The sequence below is a fragment of the Ranitomeya variabilis genome, chromosome 6 (assembly GCF_051348905.1).
Source record: "Ranitomeya variabilis isolate aRanVar5 chromosome 6, aRanVar5.hap1, whole genome shotgun sequence".
NCBI lineage: Eukaryota > Metazoa > Chordata > Amphibia > Anura > Dendrobatidae > Ranitomeya > Ranitomeya variabilis.
Window position 1 is genome coordinate 143,286,730 of NC_135237.1, and position 26,805 is coordinate 143,313,534.

The following is a 26,805-nucleotide window of genomic DNA, read 5'->3' on the forward strand; positions in this document are numbered from 1 at the left end:
TAGTTTTTTGACTCTGGTTTTTCTGTCATTCCTTTTATCCGCACCTGGGTCGTTAGTTAGGGGTGTTGCTATATAAGCTCCCTGGACCTTCAGTTCTATGCCTGGCAACGTAGTTATCAGAGCTAGTCTGCTGTGCTCTTGTCTACTGATCCTGGTTCCAGTTATATCAGCTAAGTCTGCCTTTTGCTTTTTGCTATTTGTTTTGGTTTTGTATTTTTGTCCAGCTTGTTCCAAATCTATATCCTGACCTTTGCTGGAAGCTCTAGGGGGCTGGTGTTCTCCCCCCGGACCGTTAGACGGTTCGGGGGTTCTTGAATTTCCAGTGTGGATTTTGATAGGGTTTTTGTTGACCATATAAGTTACCTTTCTTTATTCTGCTATCAGTAAGCGGGCCTCTCTGTGCTAAACCTGGTTCATTTCTGTGTTTGTCATTTCCTCTTACCTCACCGTCATTATTTGTGGGGGGCTTCTATCCAGCTTTGGGGTCCCCTTCTCTGGAGGCAAGAAAGGTCTTTGTTTTCCTCTACTAGGGGTAGCTAGATTCTCCGGCTGGCGCGTGTCATCTAGAATCAACGTAGGAATGATCCCCGGCTACTTCTAGTGTTGGCGTTAGGAGTAGATATATGGTCAACCCAGTTACCACTGCCCTATGAGCTGGATTTTTGTATTCTGCAGACTTCCACGTTCCTCTGAGACCCTCGCCATTGGGGTCATAACAGTTACGGTTGTGAAGGGGTTAGGGTGGTGTTTGGTTTGGGTTGTGTTGGGGTTATGATGGTGTTAGGGTTGTGTTGGGTTTATGGTTGTGTTTAGGGTTGGTATTAGGGTTTGGGTGTATTGGGATTAGGGCTGTGTTAGGGTTGGAGTTAGAATTGGGGGGTTTCCACAGTTTAGGTACATTGGGGTCTCCAAATGCAACATGGCACCCGCCATTGATTCCAGCCAATTTTGTGTTGAAAAAGTCAAACGGTGCTCCCTCCCTTCTGAGCCCTGCTATGCACCCTGTGATGGTGTGATATGCTTTGTGGGTATCATTTTTGTGTATATTTCTATTTTACTTATTTTCATGGTGTTCTCTTGTAGGACGTTGTTATTTGCCATCTGATATTCTCCCCACAGTTCTGTATTGTTATCTCTCCACAGAGTCAGTGTATAATGTTGTTTGCTATATGCTAATGACATGTTGACCTAACTTGTTGAAACAATGAGCCCCTGTGACCCACCCCCCTAACCTGTGAATGAGGAGAGGGACTTGTAAATATCAGGGAGGTGAGACAGAGATCATATCCGGTGTGGAACCATGATGTGAAGAGCAGGTCAGAGAGAGAAAGAAGGGAATATGGGCTGTTATCCTCTGTGCTGGATTGTTGGACTTTTATCCTGTTACTGAACTGCATTCGTGTTCTGGAATATTGTATCCTTTATGTGGTGGATCGTATATGGACCTTTTGTACTTTTGCCTAAATAAAGGTCTTGGGATTGTTCACTATTCTCTTGCTATGTTGATTATGTGATACCTGAGAAGGAACCTGTGACACATCCAAACAGGGGCTTTCCCCCACATACGGGTAATGACGTACTCAGGAGAAATTGCACAACAAATTGTGTTGTCCATTTTCTCCTGATACCCTTGTGAAAATAAAAAGTTTGTTTCCAAAGTAAATTTTTTGTGAAAAAAGTAATATGTTATTTTTTTTCCATTCACGTTCCTTTAGTTCTTGTGAAGCGCGCGAAGGGTTAATATACTTCTTGAATGTGGTTTTGCCCACCTTGAGGGGTGCAGTTTTTAGAATGATGTCACTTTTGCATATTTTCTGTTACATTGACCCCCCAAACTCACTTCAAATGTGAACTGGTCCCTAAAAAAAATTTGTTGGAGAAATGAGAAATCGCTGGTCAACTTTAAATCCATATAACGTCCTAACAAAAAAAAATTATGTAAAGTTGACATGTGGGAAATGTTTATTATTATTTATTAACTATTTTGTGTGACACCACTCTCTGATTTAATGGTGCAAAAATTAAAGTTTGAAAAATTGCTATATTTTTGACAAATTTCCATTTTTGTCATAAATAAACGCAAGTCATATCGAAGAAATTTTACCACTAAGGTCGGAGTCACACTAGACTAATACGGACGAGTGCTATGCGATAAAAAATCGCATAGCACTCGGACCAATGTTAATCTAAGCTCTCATCTGTTTTTTCTCATCCGTATTACGCTTGCGAGTGAAATCGCAGCATGCTGCGATTGTCTGCGTATCTCCAATTCAAGTCTATGGGTGTGAGAAAAAATCACACAGCACATGGACCATGCGTGTGACTTGCGAGAAATTCTCAGGCATTGGGCAGGTGACAGGAATGGCTCAGCCATTATTTGCGCATTTTGCAAGTGTATGAGAAAATCTCACCATACGGATGAGAAAAAAAAAACATCCTGGCATAGCAGACGGATGAGATACGGATCACCATACGGAGAACATTTGTGCGATTCTCAGCAGACAAAATCGGACAGATTGTTTATACATTGTGTGTAACCCCAGCCTAATATGAAGTTTAATATGTCATAAAAGAATCTCAGAATCAGTGGGATATGTTGAAGTGTTCCAGAACTATAACTTTATAAACTTACAGTGGTCAGAATTGTAAAAATTGCTTGGTCATTAAGTACAAAATTGTCTGTGTAACTTAGGGATTAAACTAAAAATTAGAAATCTTGTAATTTTAACCAGTGGGGCTTTTTAAGACTCTAATTTCTTACTATTTCAGTAAATTCACACATATAGTAGCCACAGTGGACAGCCTCTCACGCTATCTTTTGTGTTGAGCATCTAATAAGCACCTGCAAAGGTCACTGTGAAAAGAGGGAGAGCAGGGTCAGCTATTGTTGCTGATCCTATTGTGAATATTGGATCAGTGTACAAATCTGTTATCAGTCATTGGAATCATCCCTCTGATAATAAAGAGCTTACTGAAAAATCTTTCTAAAAATAGCTTTAACCCCTTTGCCCTGAAGCCTGTTTTCACCTTCCTGACCAGGCCAATTTTTACAATTCTGACCACTTTCACTTTAAGAGGTCATAACTCTGGAATGCTTCAATGGATCCCACTGATTCTGAGATTATTTTCTTGTGACATATAGTACTTCATGGTACTGGTAAAATTTCTTTGATATGACTTGCGTTTATTTGTGATTTACTTCCGATATGTCTACATTACATCAGCACAATTTTTGAATCATTTTTTTTTGTTAGGATGTTATTATGGTTAAAAATTGACCAGCAATTTCTTATTTTTACAACGAAATTTGCAAAACCATTTTTTTAGGGACCACTACACATTTGAAGTGACTTTGAGGGGCCTATATGACAGAAAATACCCAAAAGTGACACCATTCTAAAAACTGCACCATTCAAGGTGCTCAAAACCACATTCAAGAAGTTTATTAACCTTTCAGGTGCTTCACAGGGATTTTTGGAATGTGGAAGGAATAAATAAACATTCACATTTGTTCACAAAAATTTTCCTTTAGACCTATTTTTTTTTTAATTTTGCAGGAATAACAGGAGAAAATGGACCATACAATGTGTTGTGCAATTTCTCCTGAGCATGCCAATATCCCATATGTGGGGGAAATTTATCTACTGTTTGGGTGCACGGCCGGGCTCGGAAGGGAAGGAGCGTCATTTGACTTTTTGAATGTAAAATTTCATGGAATCATTAGTGCACATCAAGTCCCATTTGGAGAGCCCCTGATGTGCCTAAACAGTGGAAACCCCCCACAAATGACCCCATTTTGGAAACTAGACCCCTTACGAAATGTATTCACAGGAATTTTTGGAAAGTGGAAAAAAATGAACATTTAACTTTTTCCCCAAAAAATTATTTCAGATCCAATTTTTTTTATTTTGAGAAGGGTAAACAGGTTTAAATGGACCTCAAAATTTGTTGTGCAATTTCTCCTGAGTGCGCCCATGCCATGAGGGAGAAAAACACTGTTCATGCACATGGCAGCGCTCAGAAGGGAAGAAGTGCCATTTCACTTTTTGAATGTAAAATTTACTGGCATAATTATCAGTCACCATGTCATGTTTTTAGAGCCCCTGATGTGCCTAAACAGTGGAAACCCCCCACAAGTAACACCATTTTGGAAACTAGGCCCCTTTGGGAACTTATCTAGATGTGTACTGAGCACCTTGAACCTACAGGTGCTTCACAGAAGTTTATAACAAAGAGCTGAGAAAATAAAGAAAATCACATTTTTCCCACATACCGTATTTTCCGGCGTATAAGACGACTGGGCGTATAAGACGACCCCCCAACTTTTCCAGTTAAAATGTAAAATCTTCTTAAAAGTCGGGGGTCTTCTTATAAACCGTGTCGTCTTATAGGGCCGGTGACTTTTGTGCCTTTTGGGGGGGGGGGAGTGGGCCTGATGACGACGAGGGGGCGTCTCACAGGAAAGTGAGTATCCCCCATTACCTCATTGTATCGCTGCAGCGTGGGGTCTCTGCTGGGAGCGGCGGCTGCTGCTCCTCATTGTGCCGCGTGGGTGCTGTGGGGCGGCGGCTCCTCTTCTTCAGTGTGTGGCCTCTGTGCTGCTGGGCGGCGGCGGCGGCTTATCTTCAGGCAGTCGGGGCTCCTCCGGTATCTCCTTAAAGCCCGGAGGCCCTGCCGGCAACTCCATCGGTGCAATGCAGTGGCCTCCGGGAACATGGCCGCTGCTCAGATTCAGATCTCGTCCCGAGATCTCGGGAGACGAGATCTAAATCTGAGCAGCGGCCATTTTCCCGGAGACAGCTCCATTGCTGCTATGCGGTGACCTCCGGGAAAATGGCCGCTGGGGGCGGCGCATGCTCAGATTCAGATCTGAATCTGAGCAGCGGCCATGTTCCCGGAGGCCACTGCATTGCACCGATGGAGTTGCCGGCAGGGCCTCTGGGCTTTAAGGAGATACCGGAGGAGCCCCGACTGCCTGAAGATAAGCCGCCGCCGCCGCCCAGCAGCACAGAGGCCCCACACTGAAGAAGAGGAGCCGCCGCCCCACAGCACAGCTGCCGCCGCTCCCAGCAGAGACCCCACTCTGCAGTGATACAATGAGGTAATGGGGGATACTCACTTTCCTGTGAGACGCCCCCTCGTCGTCATCAGGCCCACTCCCCCCCCACCCACCATATACACCCGGCAAGGCGATACCCGGCGTATAAGACGACCCCCGACTTTTAAGAAGATTTTCAGGGGTTAAAAAGTCGTCTTATACGCCGGAAAATACGGTAAGTCTTTTTTAGCTCCAAATTTTGCATTTTCATAAGAGTAAAAGGGGAAATTGTGCCATACAATTTGTTGTGCAATTTCTCCTGAGTGCGCAATTACCCAATATGTAAAGGAAAACAACTGTTTGGGTGCAGGGCTTGGAAGGGAAAGAGCGCCATTTGACTTATTGAAAGTAAAATTTTCTAGAATAATTAGCGAATGCAATGTCGCATTTGGAGAGGCCCTGATGTGCCTAAAAACTAGAAACCCCCCCACACAAGTGACACCATTTTAGAAACTAGACCCCCAAGGGAACTTATCTAGATGTGTAATGAGCACCTTGAACCCACAATTGCTTCACAAAATTAAAAAAAAACACATTTTTCCCAGAGAAATCCTTTTTTAGCTCCAAATTTTGCATTTTCATAAGGGTAAAAGGAGAAATTGATCCATGCAATTTGTTGTGCAACTTATCCTGAGTGAGCAGATACACAACATGTGAGGAAAACAGCTGTCTGGGCTCACGGTGGGGCTTGGAAGGGAAGGAGTGCCATTTAACTTTTTAAATGTAAAATTTGCTGGAATAATTAGCGGATGCCATGTTGCATTTGGAGAGCCCTGGATGTGCCTAAACAGTGGAAACCCCACACAAGTGACACCATTTTGAAAACTTGACCCCTTTGGGAATTTATCTAGATATGTTTTGAGCACCTTGAATCCCTAAGTGCTTCACAGAAGTTTATTATGTATAGCCATGAAAACAAAAAAATTAAATTTTTCCCCCAAAACATCTTTTTAGCTCCAAATTTTGTATTTTCACAAGGGTAACAGGTGAAAATGGACCCCCAAAAATTGTTTTGCCACTTTTCCTGAGTTCAGCGATACCCCATATGTGGCCGAAAACTACTTTTGAAGCACAGTACAATGCTCAGAAGGGAAGTAGGGCCATATTACAGCGCAAATTTTGCTGCACTGATTTGAGGGTGCCATGTTATATTGGCAGAGCCCTTAAGGTGCCACAACAGCAGAACTCCCATAAGTGACCCCATTTTACAAAGTATACCTCTCAATAAATTCATCTAGGGGTGCAGTGATTATATTGACACATAGGTGTGTCACAGAATTTCATACCATTGGGCAGTGAAGAAAAAGTAATTTACATTTTTACTACCAAAATTGTGCTAACCCCAAATTTTACATTTTCATACTAAGAAAATGGTAAAAATGGCACCAAAATTTGTCTTACAATTTCTGCTCAATGTAGAAATACCCCATATGTGGCTGTACAGTACTGCTTAGCCATATGGATAGACTCTGAAAGGATGGAGAGCTATTTGCCTCCTGGAGCTAAGATTTTCCTAGAATAGTTTGCGGACTCCATATACAGAGCCCCTTAGTGCTAGACAAAGCAGAATCCCTCCTAGAGGAACCCCATTTTGGAAATTATACCCCTTTGGGAATTCATCTACAAGTCTAGTTACAATTCTGACTCCACTGGTGTTTTCCAGAAACAAGCACAGTGGATGTTGCTGAGTGACTAGTGACTAGTACATTATGCCTAGCCCGTGCTTCTGGAGACATGCACCTGTAAATTAGGCTGGCTCTCATCACTACAGAAATGTCAATCATGTGGGCACTAAATGTTGTTTAGGCACACTGGGGCTCAGAAGGGAGGGAGATCGTTTGGATTTGGGAACGGAGAAGTTGCTGAAATTCTTTTGTGGGTTGAGGAGCCATTTCGCTTTTCCAGAGCCTTTCTGCTACCAGTAACATGGAAGCCCACATATTTCCAATAACAGATGACGGACCTAAGTGAGGGCTTGCTTTTTTTGCATTGAGTTGAAGCTTTTATTGGGAACATTTTACATAACATTTATGATCACATTTATCTGGCGCTCTGCGCTGAGCACTTACATCGGGGTTTCCAACTAAATCTCTGAGTGATGTGACAGATGAAACCCCCGATGGATCCAGTCACTAAAATGAGGCAGCAGAGTTACTCTGGACTTTGTCTGGTCTTTGTTCAGCGGTGTCCTTCTTTTTAGAAGTGCACAAAACTCTGGCCAATGGCACCTTTTATGCAGTCCTAAAAAGACGGACATTGCCCGATCACAGGTCCACAGTACCTCCATCTGCCTCATTATAGGGAATATTCCACCAGAGGTTCTGTCTGAATCACATACTTTACTTCAAAGGTGTACATGAAACTCCGGTGTAAGTGCAGAGTGCAGATTAAATTTGCGCTGAGCCTTACTGTGATCTTTGGGAGGCAGAATGAAAAAATTAACAGCATTGGTTTTATTTACTTTTTACTCAGTTCCTTGTGCGGTGTAAGTGATTAGGCGACTTTATTCTTTGGGTTGGTGCAATTGCAGCAATACCAGATTTATATCGGGTTTTTATGTTTGGCTGCTGTCACTCACTAAAAGACACTTTTTATTGCAAAACTAGTTTTTGTATCACCACATTTTGAGAGCTATAATTTTTTTCATATTTCAGCCGACAGAGTCATGTTAAGACTTGTTGAAATTTTTATTGGTACCATTTTCGGGCACATGACATTTTTTGCTTTCTATTCCGATTTTTGTGAGACAGAATGGACAAAAACCAGCAATTCAGGAATTCCTTTTTTTTTTTTTTTTTTTTTTTAAATACCATTCTGCGTGTGGTAAAATTGGTAAGACAGCTTTTTTCTTAGGGTCAGTAGGATTATAGCGAAACCAAATTTATTTTTTTTATGTTTTGGTGCTTTTACACAATGAAAAGTATTTTATGGAAAAAATAATTATTTTTGCATCGCTTTATTCTGAGAGCTGTAACTTTTTATTTTTTCTGCTGATGGAGCTGGATCATGGCTTGTATTTTTGCGGGATATTTTTACACTTTTTAATATTTTTTTTTACTTTTTTACATTGTCCCATCTTGGGACATCACTGTATGGTGTCAGATCGCTGATCTGATACTCTGCACTGCAGAGTATCACATCAGCATCTGACAGGCAAGGAAGGAGGCTTGTCAGCGCCTGCTGAGGAGGCGCTCACAAACCACCTCCCCTGTTGGACCCAGAAGGACCCTGTGGCCATCTTGGGGCTGGGGTCTCCATGGAGGCCATCATGACAACGCTATCGCATCGCGTTGTCCTGATGGAAGCACGCAGGCATCAGAGGAGGTAAATGCCCACGATCGGTGCAATCACCCTCCTTTTTGACCCATTAAGAATAAAGCAACTAAAAAAAAATACACATACTTGGTATCACATTTAAAAATGTTGATCTAACAAAATATAAATTAATCCAATTGGTAAACAGTCAATACCATGGTCCCTCTCTATGCTATTAATAGCTGCCCTCAGTCACTGGCTTTCCCACTCTGGCTTAGAAAATTGCACGGGAGCCCACGCCAATTTTTTCTGGGATTTAACCCTTTAATTTAATAGCTAGAGCCCCCAAATTTGACACAAAGACACTTCTTACATTAGTAAAGAGGAATATGTAATAAAAGAAGGGATATGAGATGGTTTACTGTATGTAAACCATGTCTCGTATCCTGCCGCGTTTGTGAAAGAGATAGCAAAAGCCGGCAATTGAATTACTGGCTTTTCTGCTATCTAGCGCTGAATTAAATGGAAATATATATATATATATATATATATATATATATATATATATATATATATATATATATATATATATATATATATATATATATATATATATACATATATATATATATACAGTTAGGTCCATATATGTTTGGACAGAGACAACATTTTTCTAGTTTTGGTTATAGACAATACCACAATGAATTTTAAACAAAACAATTCAGATGCAGTTGAAGTTCAGACTTTCAGCTTTCATTTGAGGGTATCCACATTAAAATCAGATGAAGTTTTTAAGAGTTTCAGCTCCTTAACATGTGCCACCCTGTTTTTAAAAGGACCAAAAGTAATTGGACAGATTCAATAATTTTAAATAAAATGTTTATTTTTAGTACTTGGTTGAAAACCCTTGGCTGGCAATGACTGCCTGAAGTCTTGAACTCATGGACATCACCAGACGCTGTGTTTCCTCCTTTTTGATGCTGTGTCAGGCCTTCACTGCGGTGGTTTTCAGTTGCTGTTTGTTTGTGGGCCTTTCTGTCTGAAGTTTAGTCTTTAACAAGTGAAATGCATGCTCAATTTGGTTGAGATCAGGTGACTGACTTGGCCATTCAAGAATATTCCACTTCTTTGATTTAATTAACTCCTGGGTTGCTTTGGCTTCATGTTTTGGGTCATTGTCTATCTGTAGGATGAAACGACGACCAATCAGTTTGGCTGCATTTGGCTGGATCTGAGCACACAGTATGGCTCTGAATACCTCAGAATTCATTCGGCTGCTTCTGTCCTGTGTCACATCATCAATAAACACTAGTGACCCAGTGCCACTGGCAGCCATGCATGCCCAAGCCATCGCACTGCCTCCACCGTGTTTTACAGATGATGTGGTATGCTTTGGATCATGAGCTGTACCACGCCTTCGCCATACATTTCTCTTTCCATCATTCTGGTAGAGGTTGATCATGGTTTCATCTGTCCAAAGAATGTTCTTCCAGAACTGTGCTGGCTTTTTTAGATGTTTTATAGCAAAGTCCAGTCTAGACTTTTTATTCTTGATTCTTATGAGTGGCTTGCACCGTGCAGTGAACCCTCTGTATTTACTGTCATGCAGTCTTCTCTTTATGGTAGATTTGGATATTGATACGCCTACCTCCTGGAGACTGTTGTTCACTTGGTTGGCTGTTGTGAAGGGGTTTCTCTTCACCATGGAGATTATTCTGCGATCATCCACCACTGTTGTCTTCTGTGGGCGCCCAGGTCTTTTTGCATTGATGAGTTCACCAGTGCTTTCTTTCTTTCTCAGGATGTACCAAACTGTAGATTTTGCCACTCCTAATATTGTAGCAATTTCTCGGCTTGTTTTTTTCTGTTTTCGCAGCTTAAGGATGGCTTGTTTCACTTGCATGGAGAGCTCCTTTGACCGCATGTTTACTTCACAGCAAAACCTTCCAAATGCAAGCACCACATCTCAAATCAACTCGAGGCCTTTTATCTGCTTAATTGAGAATGACATAACGAAGGGATTGCCCACACCTGTTCATGAAATAGCCTTGGAGTCAATTGTCCAATTACTTTTGGTCCCTTTAAAAACAGGGTCGCACATGTTAAGGAGCTGAAACTCCTAAACCCTTCATCCAATTTTATTGTGGATACCCTGAAATGAAAGCTGAAAGTCTGAACTTCAACTGCATCTGAATTGTTTTGTTTAAAATCCATTGTGGTAATGTCTATAACCAAAATTAGAAAAATGTTGTCTCTGTCCAAATATATATGGACCTAACTGTATGTGTGTGTCTCGCTGACATATATACACACATTCTATATGTACACATTTATTCTACCTATTCTCTTCTATTCTGTCAGTGTGATTTTACTGTACACTGCACTGAATTACCGGCTTTTCTATAGAACACCGGTGCATATTTCTCGCAAGTCACACGCATGGTTCGTGTGTAATCCGTAATTTTCTCGCCCCATAGACTTTCATTGGCGTATTTTTTGTGCAATACGCTGACAAACGCAGCATGCTGCGATTTTCTACGCCCGTAACATACCGTATATTACGGATGTGTAATATACGGCAGATAGGAGCTGCCCCATAGAGAATCATTGGGCTGTGTGCAATGCGTATTTTCTGGACGTATTTTCTGCTCTCATACATCCGTATAAGTCGCTAGTGTGACGCCGGCCTAATGCTGAGCATTATATAGAGGATTTTGAACAAAATATGCTCCATCCAGACAACGTCTATTTCAAGTAAGACCTTGCATATTTCGGCAAAACTAAATTACATACTACATCCAGCACAACAGGATGGCTGCGCAAAAGAAGAGTTTGGCTGAAGAACTGGCCACCTGCAGTCCAGACCTTTCACCAGTAGAAAACACTTAGCGCATCAGAAAATGAAAAACCTGCCACAGAAGACCCAGAACTGTTTAAAGGGAACCTGTCACCCCCCCCCCCCCAGTCGTTTCAAACTAAAAGAGCCACCTTGTGCAGCAGTAATGCTGCATTCTGACAAGGTGGCTCTTTTAGTTCTGGGTGCTGTAACTAGAGAAATAATCCGTTTTTTAATTTGTCAGAAATACCTTGTCTTCATCAAGGAGGCCGGCGTTTCCCCCCTGCAGCAGACGCCACACAGCTGTCACTCACATCTTCTTGGCGCCGGGCGCCGCTTCCTCACCGCTGTTTTGAAAATAGCGCCTGCGCTCTTTTCCCCTTCCTGGTGCAGGCGCAGTGAGCGCTGCCCGTCTTTCCTCATATGCAGTCCAGCTGACTGCGCCGGCGCGGCCGCCCTGCTTGTGATTCCCAGCCCCGCAGTGACTTATGATTTATTCACATTGCGGGGCGGGTGACAGGTTCCCTTTAATATCTGGAATCCTACATTAGTTAAGAACTGGACAACATTCCTCTCCCAAAACTCCAGGAATTAATCTCACTTCCAGGATGTTTACACACTGTTTTAAAAAGAAAAGGCTATTCTACTACGCATTGGTGCACAAGGCTTTATCCCTACCTTTTTTCATTAAATTTGTTGCTGGCCTCAATTTCTAAATTAGTTAATTTTTTTAAATGAAATGGAAAAATGTTTAACTTTCAAGTTCTGATCTGTGTTCTGTTATGAATGAAATGTGGATATAGGAGATTTACTTGTTTTCTCTATATTTTGCACAGCAGCTGATCTTTTATTGTAATTGGGGTTATAGATAATTAGGATGGATTATGTAATAATTTTGATTAGACCTCCTTAAATATATACTGCAAAATAATAAGCACTTAATTTACTTGACAAAACTTGATATGATACAAAAATATGAAGATTCACTTTAAATTAATAGTAAGTTTAAAATTGTTAGTTTTCATCAGGTGAATATGATTCATTTGGAGGCGTAATTTAAAGTGGTAACATTATTAAATCAGAAGGAAGAGCTATAACTAGAGTTTGTTCATAAGCTATTTTCTATCACAAACCTGCTAAGAACCAGACACCTGCACCCATTTCTGTAAACCCCCAATACACATACATGGATATCAGTAGAACGATCAGCCATCTCCCCTAACTCCTCCATAAACAGGAGCACTTGGCTCAGCTGAGCACTCTTGTGTTCTCTATGAGAGGGCCACTGCCAGACCCCTCTGCTTTTCTTCCAGAGAACAAATAGATCAGCCTTGGAAATCTGACCTGTTGGATCTTTTTCAGCAAAGACATCATCAGTCGTGGAAGAGCCCCACAAAGGGCACAAACACATTAGACTGTTGGCCAACCGCTAGGGTCAGGTGATGTTAGTCTATTGCGTATGGATGCCTTAAAAACAGACACATAAACATTCTCACAATCAGATTATTTTTGACAAAGCACAATAAGTGCATTCTTATTGTTAATATACAAACCAAGCCCATCATAAAATTATTTTCTTGTACCTTTGTATTTTTTTTCCATCTCTATATGCCCCTAAGTACATCCAGCTCCACATAGAGAATGGGCACTCTGGTCCGCATATTCTAAAACTACATTTCCCAACAGCACTTGCTTGCCTTCATCGCTACAGACTCCTCCTCATCTCCTGTGTGCTTCTGCGTAGCCCTAACTGAGTTATCAAGCTAATATTAGTGTAAAATTCATGTTATATTTCTGTTCTCTCTTTTCCTGTGCAGTACCTTGCCTAAACAAGTTTGTCATCTACATCAGTATATCTGCAGTGTGGTTTTACATTGTTGGCTTGTTCTAGCAGAGCTCAACTCTCCTGCACTCCTTCATAACTGCAGTTCAGAGTTGTTTGTTGCCTGCTATTGACAGATCAGTGATATGAAAATTCAAATTCTGCTCTATCGATGCATATGGCAGAAGATATTTTTTTTTTGTAATATGCATTAATAGAGCAACATTAGCAGTTTCACCTCACTGATTTGTTGGCAACAACTGCATAATCTCAACACTTGTGAACAGCCCTCTCCTACACTATATCTTTCTTTTTCCTTTTAACCCTCTGTATACAGCCCATCCAGCAGTATATCTCTTCTTTCTGTCCTCTGTATATACAGGTCGTGTTAGAGTATACCTCTCCTTTCTGTCACTTGTATATAGCCTATCAGCATCATCAATGACATCCCACAACTTTTTTCCAGCACACAGGCACACTGCTGCTTCCTGGTATGTTCTCTGAGCTTCCAGTGTAATGACGTGTTCATCACCCTTCTGTGACGTTCTTACTCATTGTAGAAGCTCTCTATGAGACACAGCACAGCCATCCTGGCAGGATGCCAGCTGAAGGAGACTGCACTATGCAGAACTGACCAGGGCCCCTGAAACTACAGAAATATTGCAATGGCAACTGAAGGGTTAATAGATCCTGGAGAATCATTCTTATGAGGACAATATGCATAAAATGGGGTAGATTGAAAAATAGCTTATATTGGCATAATTTAATACTTATCTGTGTATATTATTATAAGACCACATAGTGATTGTTGGAAAACCCCTTTAATCTACTTTACTGCTGGGAATTATCCAGATCTGATCTCATTACTAGGAATCGCTACATGCATGCTCTATAATGCATCATCAAACAAAAAAGCAAGAACAAATGCAAAGTTCCTGTTTAATTTGAGATATCTGACACCAGTCACAATACATTACACAGTGAAGAAATTCTGGTAATTTCTTTTATTGCATTAACTCATGAAAAATGGTGGCCTTTATTGTATCTGCAGTTAGTATTAATGAAATGCAGATGAGCTCATTATACCCTAAATATATTCATTTTCTATTCATTAAACCGTAGAAATGTTAGCACTGAGGGAGAATAGAAAATGATGTAATGCCTACATCTACTATTAACCTCAAACAATCCATTTTGGTACTGAGGAAGAAGAAAAATTGTCCTGAAACGTAAGAGATGTGTTCACAAGTTCTCCACTAGTTTACGAATAGACATTTCTGAAAGCTGCTGCATGTGGATATAGAACTTTCTATGGGAGTAATTATAAGAACACATGCATTATGAATGTTCACATACTAAATTAACACTTCTCATTGCTTTTACCCTCAATGTGACAGTTTCATTTCTCACAACTGATAATTGACTGTGTTATTTCCAGTGCAACTGTACTGAACCTTGTGCTGGGTCATGTAAAATGGAAGTTTTGCCACGATTGGGCCTAGAAAATTAAAATGCGCAATATAAGATTTAAAAATATGGCTGATATAGAGTATATATGAATATACAGGTGCTTCTCACAAAATTAGAATATCATGAAAAAGTTAATTTATTTCAGTTCTTCGATTTTAATATTTGAATTAATTTACTCTGAGGTTAGTTTGTCTTCTATATTTAGGATTAAAAGTTATGTTTTATTGAAGACTGTTTATAAACAGTGGATTTAATAAGTCTGCACATGCCTGTTAAAATGCTAGGTTTTTGTAAAAAAAAAATAATAATTCCAAGAAGAATCATTTCAGAACTTTTTCCATCTTTTAATGTCACTTATAATCTGTACAAATCCATTGAGAACTATAATCATTTTGAGGGAGAAAATAAAAATAACAAAAACTAAAATAATTTAATTGCTGAAGTGTAAACCAGAGATAAGGGGTCAATCCGTAGAGGATTTCATTCAAGTTGATTTTCCTGAATCCAAATAATCTGTGATTTGATTCATCAGGATCCACAAAAAAAAGATCCCTACACCATTTCACACTCTGTGTATGGGCTAATAGTGTCAGGCGTGGCGGGATTTGCTTCCACATGACGCCCTGCAGCAACTTGATCCTATGGTGTAGTCCAGCCGGGGGGGGGGGGGGGGGGGGGGGGGGTTGGGGCCATCACAGGCAGTATAAAACATATACCTGCACTGCATAGTGATGGGAGCACTCAGAGCTCACAGGATAGGGATAGAAAAAAGGCCTAATGTCATTGTGGTGTATTACTTCAGTGCTGATGTACCTAATTGAAAATGGGGGTGATACCATGCTACTGTTGCTGTTGGGACTGCAATTAATGACCTGCAAAGCATCTCGTTGCCTTCCCATCTTAACGCTCTACTGTTCTGCTCTTTCCCCAGCCCCTCTACAGATGCGCCAACCATATACCTTGTGGCTGCCCACTGTGTTTCATAGTACTAATGTGTACTTTTGCTGCTTGGACTTCTGTTGCTGGCAGTAAAATTTCTAAGCATCTTTTTGCCTACCGTGTCCTAGCTCTCTACCGTGCTGCTGCAGCCACTTCACAGTCACTCTAGTCACTAATCTACTGGCTGCACATTGTATTTTATAGTGCTGGATAGTGCTACTGATGCTGGGAAACATACTCTAATGTTTTTTTACCCACAAGAAAAAGCTCTAAAAATAGTGCTAATTTTTTAAAAGACTTTGTGGCAACAAACCATTACTTCTTCATATTAAAACAATACTCTTGCTTTGTATCCAGAAAAATAGGAATAATTTTTTGAAAACTTGGTAAAAAGCCTTTATAATTCCCTAATCATTGTAGAGATAAGTTTGTTGAGAGTTCATTACTTCTCTACATTCAGTATAGTATAGTACATCTGTTTTGTCTTCCTAATTATAGAGAGAATTTTTGGAAGGCTTAAGTACAAGCTATCTGTTCTTCATTCCGCAAAGCGCAAACCTCTTTATTCTCCCGGAACACAGATAATTGTTGCCCCCAGCTGTGTGAGAATGCCACGGCTTCTTCCGTTTGCACCACCTCCTTATAAACAACAGTGATGCCTGTATCTTCCCCGGTTTATACAATTTAAGTAGCCAAAAAAGTCTGATACTGCAGTGTGTCGTTATTTATGCAGTTGGCCACCTCTGGTAACAATTCATTTGTCCCTAGTCAGATAGGTTGAAGTTATATATAGATTAAAATGGGTGTGTTTGCATTACAGAGCTCAAAATGTGTTCATTTGACCCCCAAGGGGAACTCGTGCCCTACACATATTTTCCATGCAATTGGAGGCATTTTAATAATGCGTCTCGCACAAATTTATTTGACGCAAATTAATTTTTTTGTGGAAAAATCTGCAAAGTTGGTGAATTTAAATTTCACAATCTCCGCTCATCTCTGTTCCATACCTGATCTGCATTAGGCCTTAGTTACAGCGGATCGGTCATCAGTACAAAAGTGACTTGTTTTTGCTCTTATTTCATTCTTTGTTTCGGAGCTCACAGGAAAATAATGCAGAGCAGCTTAAAGACACAACCCCAGAGAACCCGTGAGACACGGTGTTTTGTAAAAAACATAAAAATTAGTGTTAAGTAAAAAGGCCCAAAACTTTGGACTTAAAAACTGAAAAACTGCAAACTCTGTGAAGCATTGAAAACGGAATAGGACCAAAAATGTTCCACTTTTGACTTGGTCCTCCTTAAACAATACAGTACTCTCTGTAATAAATCTCATCAGTATTAGTAGTTTTGCCAAGTAAAGGGTTATTATTTCAGGCAATCCAGTTAATATCTTTTCCTCTAGACAACCATTTTTTAACTAAATATTTACAACTGCCTTTTTCATACTGTTGTCTTGCGGTCAATTTCCTGAATTACTTAGCTTTGTATGTCCCAAGTATATTGTGCTGCAGTGCTCTATAATTTGTGTGTTCGCCTTAAACACCTCATAAATCTGTTTTTTATTAGCATCTTCTGATTGGTATTTCAAGGTTGTTGCTACCTAAGTGAATACCTCTGAGAGAAAGGTTCCTTGTGGAGGAAGTAAATCAATGCAATTTACTTATGTGCTATGATTTGTGGGGTGAAAGCCTAGCTTTCACATCCGCAGAAAAGAAAAGCTATTTCATGTTGCTTTGAGTAGCTGCTTGATGCAGTCATTCTGAAAATAGATTGTAGTTTTCTATTTTTTTCTCGTGTTTCTTCAACGTGGAATTATAGCTTGTGAGAGATGACAAATTGACTGCTCTAGAAAGTGCAGCCATCAGTCATACAGTAGTGTGCCGCCACAGAGTTTCTTGCTTTACTCTCTTAGGTATATGTAGTATGATTCTGCAGATATCATACAATACAATATATTTCCTCATTTTATGCATGCAGCCCCCAAGTGTGACTCAAAGCTGTATAACACTGTTCCTTTCATACATTTATTAATAGGTTTACAACATTTCACCTGTACTGGATTGAAGAATTTGCTTTCTTTGTACTGGGTTTATCCCAATGATATATACAGTGGAAATGAGATAATAGTATCTATTAAAGGGATTGTCCAGGATAATAAAAACATAATTACATAGTACTTTTGAAAAAAGTCACTTGTCCATGGAGTTCAACTAAGTGATGAGAAAGGCTAAAGAGAATGGGGTTTAGGTACATCAGTAATACATAATCCAGTCATCCCGAAAGAGGCCGTCTGATCCTGAGTGTCAGTCAAACAGGATCACTAGGTTGACGAGCTGACGTTTTTAGTGGTACAATTTTGGTGCAAATACGTTCTTTTGATCGCCCATTATTGCATTTTAATGCAATGTCGCTGCGACAAAAAAATGTAATTCCGGCGTTTTGAAATTCTTTCTCGCTACGCCATTTAGCAATCAGGCTAATTCTTTTTTTTATTCATAGATCGGGCGATTCTGAACACGGCGATACCAAATATGTGTGGGTTTGATTTTTTTTTTTTATTTATTTTATTTATTTATTTTGAATCGCGCGAAAGGGGGGTGATTTGAAGTTTTATAATTTTTTTCATATTTTTAAAAACATTTTTTTTAACTTTTGCCATGCTTCAATAGCCTCCATGGGAGGCTAGAAGCTGGCATAACTTGATCGGCTCTGCTACATATAACTTATATCATAAAGGTTATACAGTGAGGGAAATTAAGTATTTGATCCGTTGCTGATTTTGTAACTTTGCCCACTGACAAAGACGTGAATTTTAAGGGTAGGTTAATTTTAATATTGAGAGATAGAATATTAAAAAATTCCAGAAAATCACATTGTATTAATTATATAAATTTATTTGCATTTTGCAGTGAGAAATAAGTATTTGATCCCTCTGGCAAGCAACACTTAATACTTGGTGGCAAAACCCTTGTTGGCAAGCACAGCAGTCAGACATTTTTTGTAGTTGATTATGAGCTTTGTGCACATGTCAGAAGGAATTTTGGTCCACTCGTCTTTGCAGATCATCTCTAAATCTTTAAGATTTTGAGGCTGTCTCTTGGCAACTGTGAGCCTCCACTCCCTCCATAAGTTTTTTTTATGGGATTAAGGTCTGAAAACTGGCTAAACCACTCCATGACCTTAATGTGCTTCTTTTTTAGCCATTCCTTTGTTGCCTTGTCTGTATGTTTTGGATCATTGTCTTGCTAGAAGACCCAGCCACAACCCATTTTTAATATCCTGGCTGAGGGAAGGAGGTTGTCACTCAGGATTTTACGGTACATAGCTCCATCTATTCTCCCATTAATGCAGTGAAGTTGTCTTGTGCCCTTAGCAGAGAAACACCCCCAAAACATTATGTTTCCACCTCCATACTTGACAGTGGAGATGGTGTTCTTTGGGTCATAGGCAGCATTTCTCTTCATCCAAACACGGCAAGTTGAGTTAATTATTATTATTATTTATTATAGCACCATTTATTCCATAGTGCTTTACATGTGAGGAGGGTATGCATAATAAAAGACCAGTATACTAATCTTAATCAATACAAGTCATGACTGGTACATAAGGATAAAGGACTCTGCACGCGAGGGCTCACAATCTACAAGGGATGGGTGAGAATACAGTAGGCAAGGGTAGAGCTGGTCGTGCAGTGGTTAGGTCCATCAGTGGTTACTGCAGGTTGTAGTCTTTTCAGAAGAGGTAGGTCTACAGGTTCTTTTTGAAGGTTTCCATGGTAGGCGAGAGTCTGATGTGTTGGGGTAGAGAGTTCCAGAGTATGGGGGACGCGTGGGAGAAATCTTGTATGCGATTGTGTGCAGAGGAGATAAGAGGAGAGTAGAGAAGGAACTTATTGTAAGGATCTGCGGTTGCGTGCAGGTAAGTACTGGGAGATGAGGTCACAGATGTATGAAGGAGACAGGTTGTGGATGGCTTTGTATGTCATGGTTAGGTTTTTGAACTGGAGTCGTTGGGTAATGGGGAGCCAGTGCAGGGATTGACAGAGGGGAGAGGCTGGAGAATAGCGGGGGGACAGGTGGATTAGTCGGGTAGCAGAGTTTAGAATAGATTGGAGGGGTGCGAGAGTGTTAGAGGGGAGGCCACAGAGCAGGAGGTTGCAGTAGCCAAGGCAGGAGATGATGAGGGCATGGACTAGGGTTTTTGCAGATTCAATATTTTTGAGTTGGAGTCGGCAGGAAGTGGATAGGGCTTGGATATGTGGTTTGAAGGAGAGATCAGTGTCAAGGATTACGGCGAGGGAGCGAGTTTGTGGGACTGGGGAGAGTGGGCAGTCATTTACTTTAATGGATAGGTCTGTTGGGGGAGTGAAGTGAGATGGTGGAAAGATGATGAAATTTGTTTTGTTCATATTAAGTTTTAGAAATCTAGCAGAGAAGAAGGATGAAATAGCAGACAGACATTGTGGAATTCTGGTTAGTAGGGTGATGATATATGGTCCAGAGATGTAGATCTGTGTGTTGTCGGCATAGAGATGATGCTGATAACCATGGGACTCTATGAGCTGTCCAAGGCCAAAGGTATAGATGGAGAAGAGCAGGGGCCCTAGGACTGAACCTTGTGGGACTCAGACTAATAGGGGGCGAGGTGAGGATGTGGTGTGCGAGTGGGAGACGCTGAATGTTCGGTCTATTGGGTATTACGAAATCCAAGATAGGGCCAAGTCAGTGATGCCAAGAGATGAGAGGGTCTGTAATAGTAAGGAATGGTCCACTGTGTCAAAGGCAGAGGACAGGTCTAGGAGGAGGAGGACAGAGCAGTGCCCTTGGCTGTGGCAGTTAATAGGTCATTGGTGACTTTAGATAAGGCAGTTTCAGTGGAGTGATGTGGCCAGAAGCCAGATTGAAAGCGGTCGAAGAGGGAGCTGGAAGAGAGGTGGGAGGGCAGTTCAAGATGGATGTGTTGTTCCAGTAGTTTTGAGGCATAGGGGAGAAGTGATATGGGGCGATAGCTCGATGCAGAGGATGAGTCAAGAGAGGGCTTTTTGAGGATAAGTGTGATTGAGGCATGTTTAAAGCTTGAGAGGAAAACACCAGTTGATAGTAATAGGTTGAAGAGATGAGTTAGGGTCGGAATGAAGACCGTGGTGAGATTTGGGATGAAGTGGGATGGGATCTGGTCAAGGGCACAGATGTGGTCTTGAGAGTAGAGTGGAGAGTCGATCTTCTGCATTGGTGGAGAAGTTTGTTTTGGAGGAGGAGGGTTGGGCAGTTAGGAGGAAGGGCTCTGGGTGTTGTCAACCAAAACTGTCTCTGATTTTATCAATCTTTTGCTTGAAAAATGAGGCAAAGTCTTCCGCCGAGATGAGTGGAGAGGGAGGGGGTGCTGGGGGATGGAGGAGAGAATTGAAAGTGTTGAATAACTGTGTAGGGTTGTGAGACAAGGAGGATATGAGAGATGAAAAGTAGGTTTGTTTTGCTGCAGCAAGAGTGGCCTTGAAAGTAGTGAGGGACTGTTTGAATGCGATGAAGTGTTCATTGGAGTGGGATCTTTTCCATCTCTGCTCAACAACCCTGGTAGCCTGTCTCAGTTAATGTCAAAGACCACAATTTTTGTCTCATCTGACCACAGCACCTTCTCCCAATCACTCAGTGAATCATCCATGTGTTCATTGGCAAACTTCAGACAGGCCTGCACATGTGCCTTCTTGAGGAGGGGGACCTTGCGGGCACTGCAGGATTTTAAACCTTTACAGTGTAATGTGTTACCAATGGTTTTCTTGGTGACTGTGGTCTCAGCCGCCTTGAGATCATTAACAAGCTCCCCCGTGTAGGTTTGGGCTGATATTTCACCTTCCTCATGATCAAGGATACCTCACGAGATGAGATTTTGCATGGTGCACAAGATCGATGTTGATTGACAGGCATTTTGTATTTCTTCCATTTTTTTTTTACTATTGCACCAACAGTTGTCTCCTTCTCACCCAGCGTATTACTTAGGCTATGTGCACACATTGCGGATTTTGCTGCGGATCTGCAGCGGATTTGACACTGCAGATCTGCAGCTGTTTTCCATGCGTTGTACAGTACCATGTAAACGTATGGAAAGCACATACTGCGGAAAAAAACGCGTGGAAACGCAGCATTGTTTTTTCCGCAGCATGTCAATTCTTTGTTCGGATTCTGCAGCGGTTTACACCTGCTCCTCAATAGGAATCTGCAGGTGTAAAACCGCAGGTAGAATCCGCACAAAAAACCCGGTAAATCCATGGCAAATCTGCAGTGCAGTTTACCTGCGGATTTTACAAAATTTGCGCGGAAAAATCCGCACACCAATCCGCAATGTATGCACATAGCCTTATGATTTTGTAGCCTATTCCAGCTTTGTGCAGGTCTATGATCTTGTCCCTGACATCCTTAGAAAGCGATTTGGTCTTGCCCATGTTGTAGAGGTTAGAGTCTGACTGATTAATTGAGTCTGTGGACAGTAGTCTTTTATAAAGGTGACTATGTAAGACAGCTGCCTTTAATGCAGATAACAAGATGATTAGAGCATCTAACTGGTCTGTAGGAGCCAGCACTCTTAATGGTTGGTAGGGGATCAAATACTTATTTCTCACTGCAAAATGCAAATAAATGTATATAATTTATACAATGTGATTTTCTGATTTTTATTTTTCATATTCTTTCTCTCAATGTTAAAATTAACCTACCCTTATAATTATAGACTGTTCATGTCTTTGTCAGTGGACAAACTTACAAAATCAGCAAGGGGTCAAATACTTATTTCCCCCACTGTATGTAGAATGGTTTCTCTTTAACAAAATCAATCATTTATTATTCTGTATCTTTTGTTGATATACTTTTGTGTTTTTCAAATCCAAAAAAGTTAATAAAAATATTCTTAAAAAAAAGAACCCACTTAGTAATTCTGCCTTCTTTTGATCCTGAGTGACCAACTCCCCATGGCCATTATTTAGAAGAGCCACTTGTGAAGATGTCGTTTTGTTTTGTATTTATACACCGTATTTAAAGAATTTGGGGGGATTTGTTTTTCATTCCTTACCTACCCACCTTTGGTTTTCTACTTTATGTATTTTAAATATGAGTGGGTCACATAAATCTGCGGGGATATATAATTTTCTGTTTAGAAAATTATATAATATTTGATTCAGGTTATTGTACAAAAAAAGAAGAAAAATTATGTTTTGTATATGAAAGTATGCATATACTATTATGTTCATCCCAGGGGTCTTATTAAAAATAGAAAATACCTAGTTAAAAACAAAATTAAAAGAATATGCATTTTATTTTTCTGTTATATATTATTATATATTATTATGCTTTGCTTATATAGCGTCAACATATTCCACAGCTCTTTACATGCATTATGCTTACATTAAATTGATGAAACCAAAGTTAAATTCATGAGACATGAAAATGTGCCAATTAGCAAAGACGGATATAAAGCCTATGGCTATTTGTAATAATATCTGGGTTAGAAAAACTTTTCAGTCCACACAGTATTTCTATTACATATGGTGCAGTTTAGAAAATCTTATTTAAAGGTAAGTGTGTTGTCTATGTGCACAATGGACTGTACACTGACCAAATAAGCATTTGAGCAAAAAGATTTGTAGGACCCTGTCCCAGCTGCCATGTCATTAGTCTTTGGCCAACGGATCAGAGCCTTCTAATCTTTTACTACCCTGCTGGCATCCCCGTCACCTTTTGTGATAAGTAGGTCTAATTAGAATAAGCATCCAAGATGCCGTCAGGTAATCAAAGATTCTCACAGTTATGGTGTTTTTGGTCACCGACTACCGATGTGGCCAACGAACCAGGATCTTCCAAGTCATTTTGCTCACCGCTACAAATAAGTTATATTGATGTGTACCACATGGCAAAATTGCAGCATACATTATTCTCCTCTGTTTTGTAGGTGAGACATTGCTAGTGTCAACAGCAAATAACTTATGCACCCATCCATATTGTACATGAGCTGACTGAGCTGCAAATAAATGAGACTGGTGTGAGAATTCAGATTTTTGCAAACTCAGCGTTCAGGCCCCATTAGACTAATATCTGGCAAACCTGTTATGATCCCAATGGCAGAGGATCTCTGATATTCCGGCAAGATAGCAAAAATATAAATACTGCTCTAGGGAGGTGGAAACTGGGCTAACCGCATACCTGATCCTGACACAAACAACTAAAAGTAGCCGGTGAACGTGCCTACGTTGGTTCTAGACGTCTCGAGCCAGCCGGAGAACTGACTACCCCTAGAGGGAAAAAATAAGACATTGCTTGCCTCCAGAGAAATTGAACCCCAAAGATATAGAAAGCCCCCAACAAATAATAACGGTGAGGCAAGAGGAAAACACAAACGTAGAGATGAACTAGATTCAGCAAAGTGAGGCCCAATAGTCTAGATAGCAGAAAATAGATAGTGGACTATGCGGTTAGCAGAAAACCCTACAAAACATCCACGCTGAACATTCAAGAACCCCCACACCGACTGACGGTGTGGAGGGAGAATATCAGCCCCCTAGAGCTTCCAGCGAGTCAAAAATCAAATGTAAAGCAAGCTGGACAAAAACACTGAATAATGCAAACGATCCAAATTGTACAAAACAGACTTAGCTTTTCTTGCATGAGGCAGACTGAAAGGAATCCGGAGGAGACCAAATAGGTCTGGATACAATGATGCCAGGCAAGAGACGGAGTCCAGAGGAGACTCAAATAGGAAACACCCGCTGCTTAACAACACAGCTGGAGCTCAGGCCTGCAACAAGACATACCTAACACAATACCGTTAGTGACCACCAGAGGGAGCCCAGAAACACAGTTCACAACACAAACCCAAAGATATTGACAAAGTTGAGCAAAAATGTTGGGACTTTTGGCATTTCCACAACAGATTTGGCCATCTCAGCCAAAATGGATAGAGCTATGGAAGAGCGGGGGCAGAACAGGGCATTGTGCAACCCCAGTCTTAATGAATCAGCCCCAACATGTATTTCATTGACACTTCACTCTTCCACTGCTTCCCCAGTAGACCTCATAAACACCACATATTTTGCAAAAATTTCTCATAGCCTAATTTTTGACTTAGATATTGTCAATGGTCACCAAAAACTCACATGTGAGCCTCTTTAATAGATAAAGAAAAGTCTTCCTACAGTACTAAACTAAAAAGAGAAAATGTAGAACAAATTTTACCTGCAGAGAATAACGCTAGAGCTTTTCTTTTTAGCTGCCATCAGAAGATCCAGAAATCTATGAAAATTCATCGCAATGCCTATCACTGATGGTCCAGCTCTATGGTGGAGACAACCAGGACAGTATGACCCCAGATAACATGGAAAGTTTTGCTCAAGTTTTGATGACCAAGAGCGAACCAAAGCAGCAAAAACTGCTGCTGAGAGTAATTAAGCGGCTGGTAAGTCAACAGACTTGTGCTGTTATTAATTTTGCGCCATTTTAGGTTAACCATTATGAACACGACTAGCAGGTATGGCCGCCTATGATAAATCGTCTAACAATAATAGTCCTTAACAATACATCATAGTTATGGCACATTATTTTTATGATCACTATGGTATGGATGCAAAAGTATTATCAAAATCACTAAAGAATATTTCTAGGTGTCTTTGTGCAATTAAAATTCTATTTTTTATACTTAAAAATTCTAGGGATTAAGATATTGCTTTCATTATTATGTAGTCAAATTATAAAACAAATGTGAACTTTTACTTAGAATACAGTTTTATGCATTCGGGATGAGATAATGCAACAAGTATTTTTGAGCACTCGCTGAAAGCATTGTACACATGCAATGATACTGGCATCAGAATGCTGATACCTGAATATCAACTGAAAGCTTTCTGTGCTTGTGCATAAAGGCACAGAGTCAGGGAAGTGCTCACACGACTACCAATGTGACCGCCACCATCTTGAGTGCAATGAAAACGGTGGTTGACATCTAGTCTTTACATCCTTAGTGCTCAAGATGCACTGCTACATCTACATCACTCAAGATCCTGGTGGTCCTGACAAAGGCACAGAAAGCCTCCAGCTCATGTGCTATCTGATTTTAGGCAGCACAGAGCAAGCAAAATTCATTTATATGGTTACCAATGCCCATACACAACAGCTTGGGCTTTGTAGAAATGTAGCCAGAAAGTGATTAGCAGGTCATGCAACCTCCCATGCCACTCCAGCTTCATTGCTTTCCACCTAAGTTTATTAAAGTGAATTAAAGAGGCAGGTTGCAATGGACTTGAATATTTAAAGGGGTTGTCCATGTCTGGGATGAAAGTCTGTAGTCACTCTGTATGGCTTCAGATTTCATAATCTCACAGCACGCAGATTGCAAGCTTTCAGGATCTTCTGGTGTCAGTGTGAGAGTGGACAGTCATATGACTGCTAGTTTGTTATTTGTGCACTTCTGGCCATATTCCAACTAACCATGTGTCATTGCAACTGGCTCAATACAAGTGAACTGAGGCTGAGAACATCTAGTTAGCACTTGGCCACATATATTTAAATTGGTCATATGACCACCCACTCTTGCCTCTGGCACCGGAGACTCCTGACAGTGTGTAGTGTGCACGTTGTGTGGGTTCAAAAGTCTACAGACATCTAGGGTGACTACAGAATTTGATCACAAATCTGGACAACCCCTTTAAGTGAGAAGAAGGTTATTGCTCTTTTCTGTTGTCGTTGTTGTTCTATTCTGTATCATTCCTCGATGTCCAGATTATTCTCTTCGCAGTACAGAATATTTGTCCTATTTTATAAATGAATGAAACACAAATAGTGAACACGATACCACAAACCAGATATGTCACATGATTTGTGATTAGTAATGTGACCTGATGAAGATGTAGATATTACTAAGTCTGCCTCTTCATCTTCCCGCATGTCAGGCGCTGTACCGCTTCATCAGCCCCAAATTGTCTTTTCTGTTGCTTTTAGATCGGTACAAGCTCCTAGTCCTTTTATATCAATTAATTATTTTATTGCCTTTTTTTGGAATGTTCACGTGATAAGGGAACAAGTAGAGGGTATCTTAAAATGCTGTGCATGTAGGTATTTTCGTGTACCGCATAGCTGGACTAAATCTCACAGCAGACAGGCGAATGAAAGAAGAAAGATTGTAGGCTGGCTTGGAGTTTGGGGAACAACAGTAGCAAGACATCCATATACTACATTTTTATAATGGTGTTAAAAGAAGCCATTACATTGTAATGTGTCCAGTAAACTACATCATAAGTTTATACCAAATGTAATCAGTGCGATAATAATGTTCAGTCCTACAGCTCGTGGTTTGTGGTTTTATGAGAACATGGCAGATTCACTGTCAGACACAAGTTGCAGTGTAACTC

General features: G+C 40.5%; 1 protein-coding gene across 2 annotated transcripts in view; it reads left to right on the top strand.

Moving 5' to 3' along the window:
* The window catches only part of ULK4 (unc-51 like kinase 4), a 1,043,381-nt gene that overhangs the window by 756,096 nt on the left and 260,480 nt on the right, over nucleotides 1-26,805 (top strand). For both annotated transcript variants that reach the window (XM_077269069.1, XM_077269068.1), the window contains exon 35: nucleotides 24,672-24,857. In XM_077269069.1, the coding sequence (XP_077125184.1) occupies nucleotides 24,672-24,857 (186 nt within the window). The remainder of the gene's footprint in view (nucleotides 1-24,671; nucleotides 24,858-26,805) is intronic.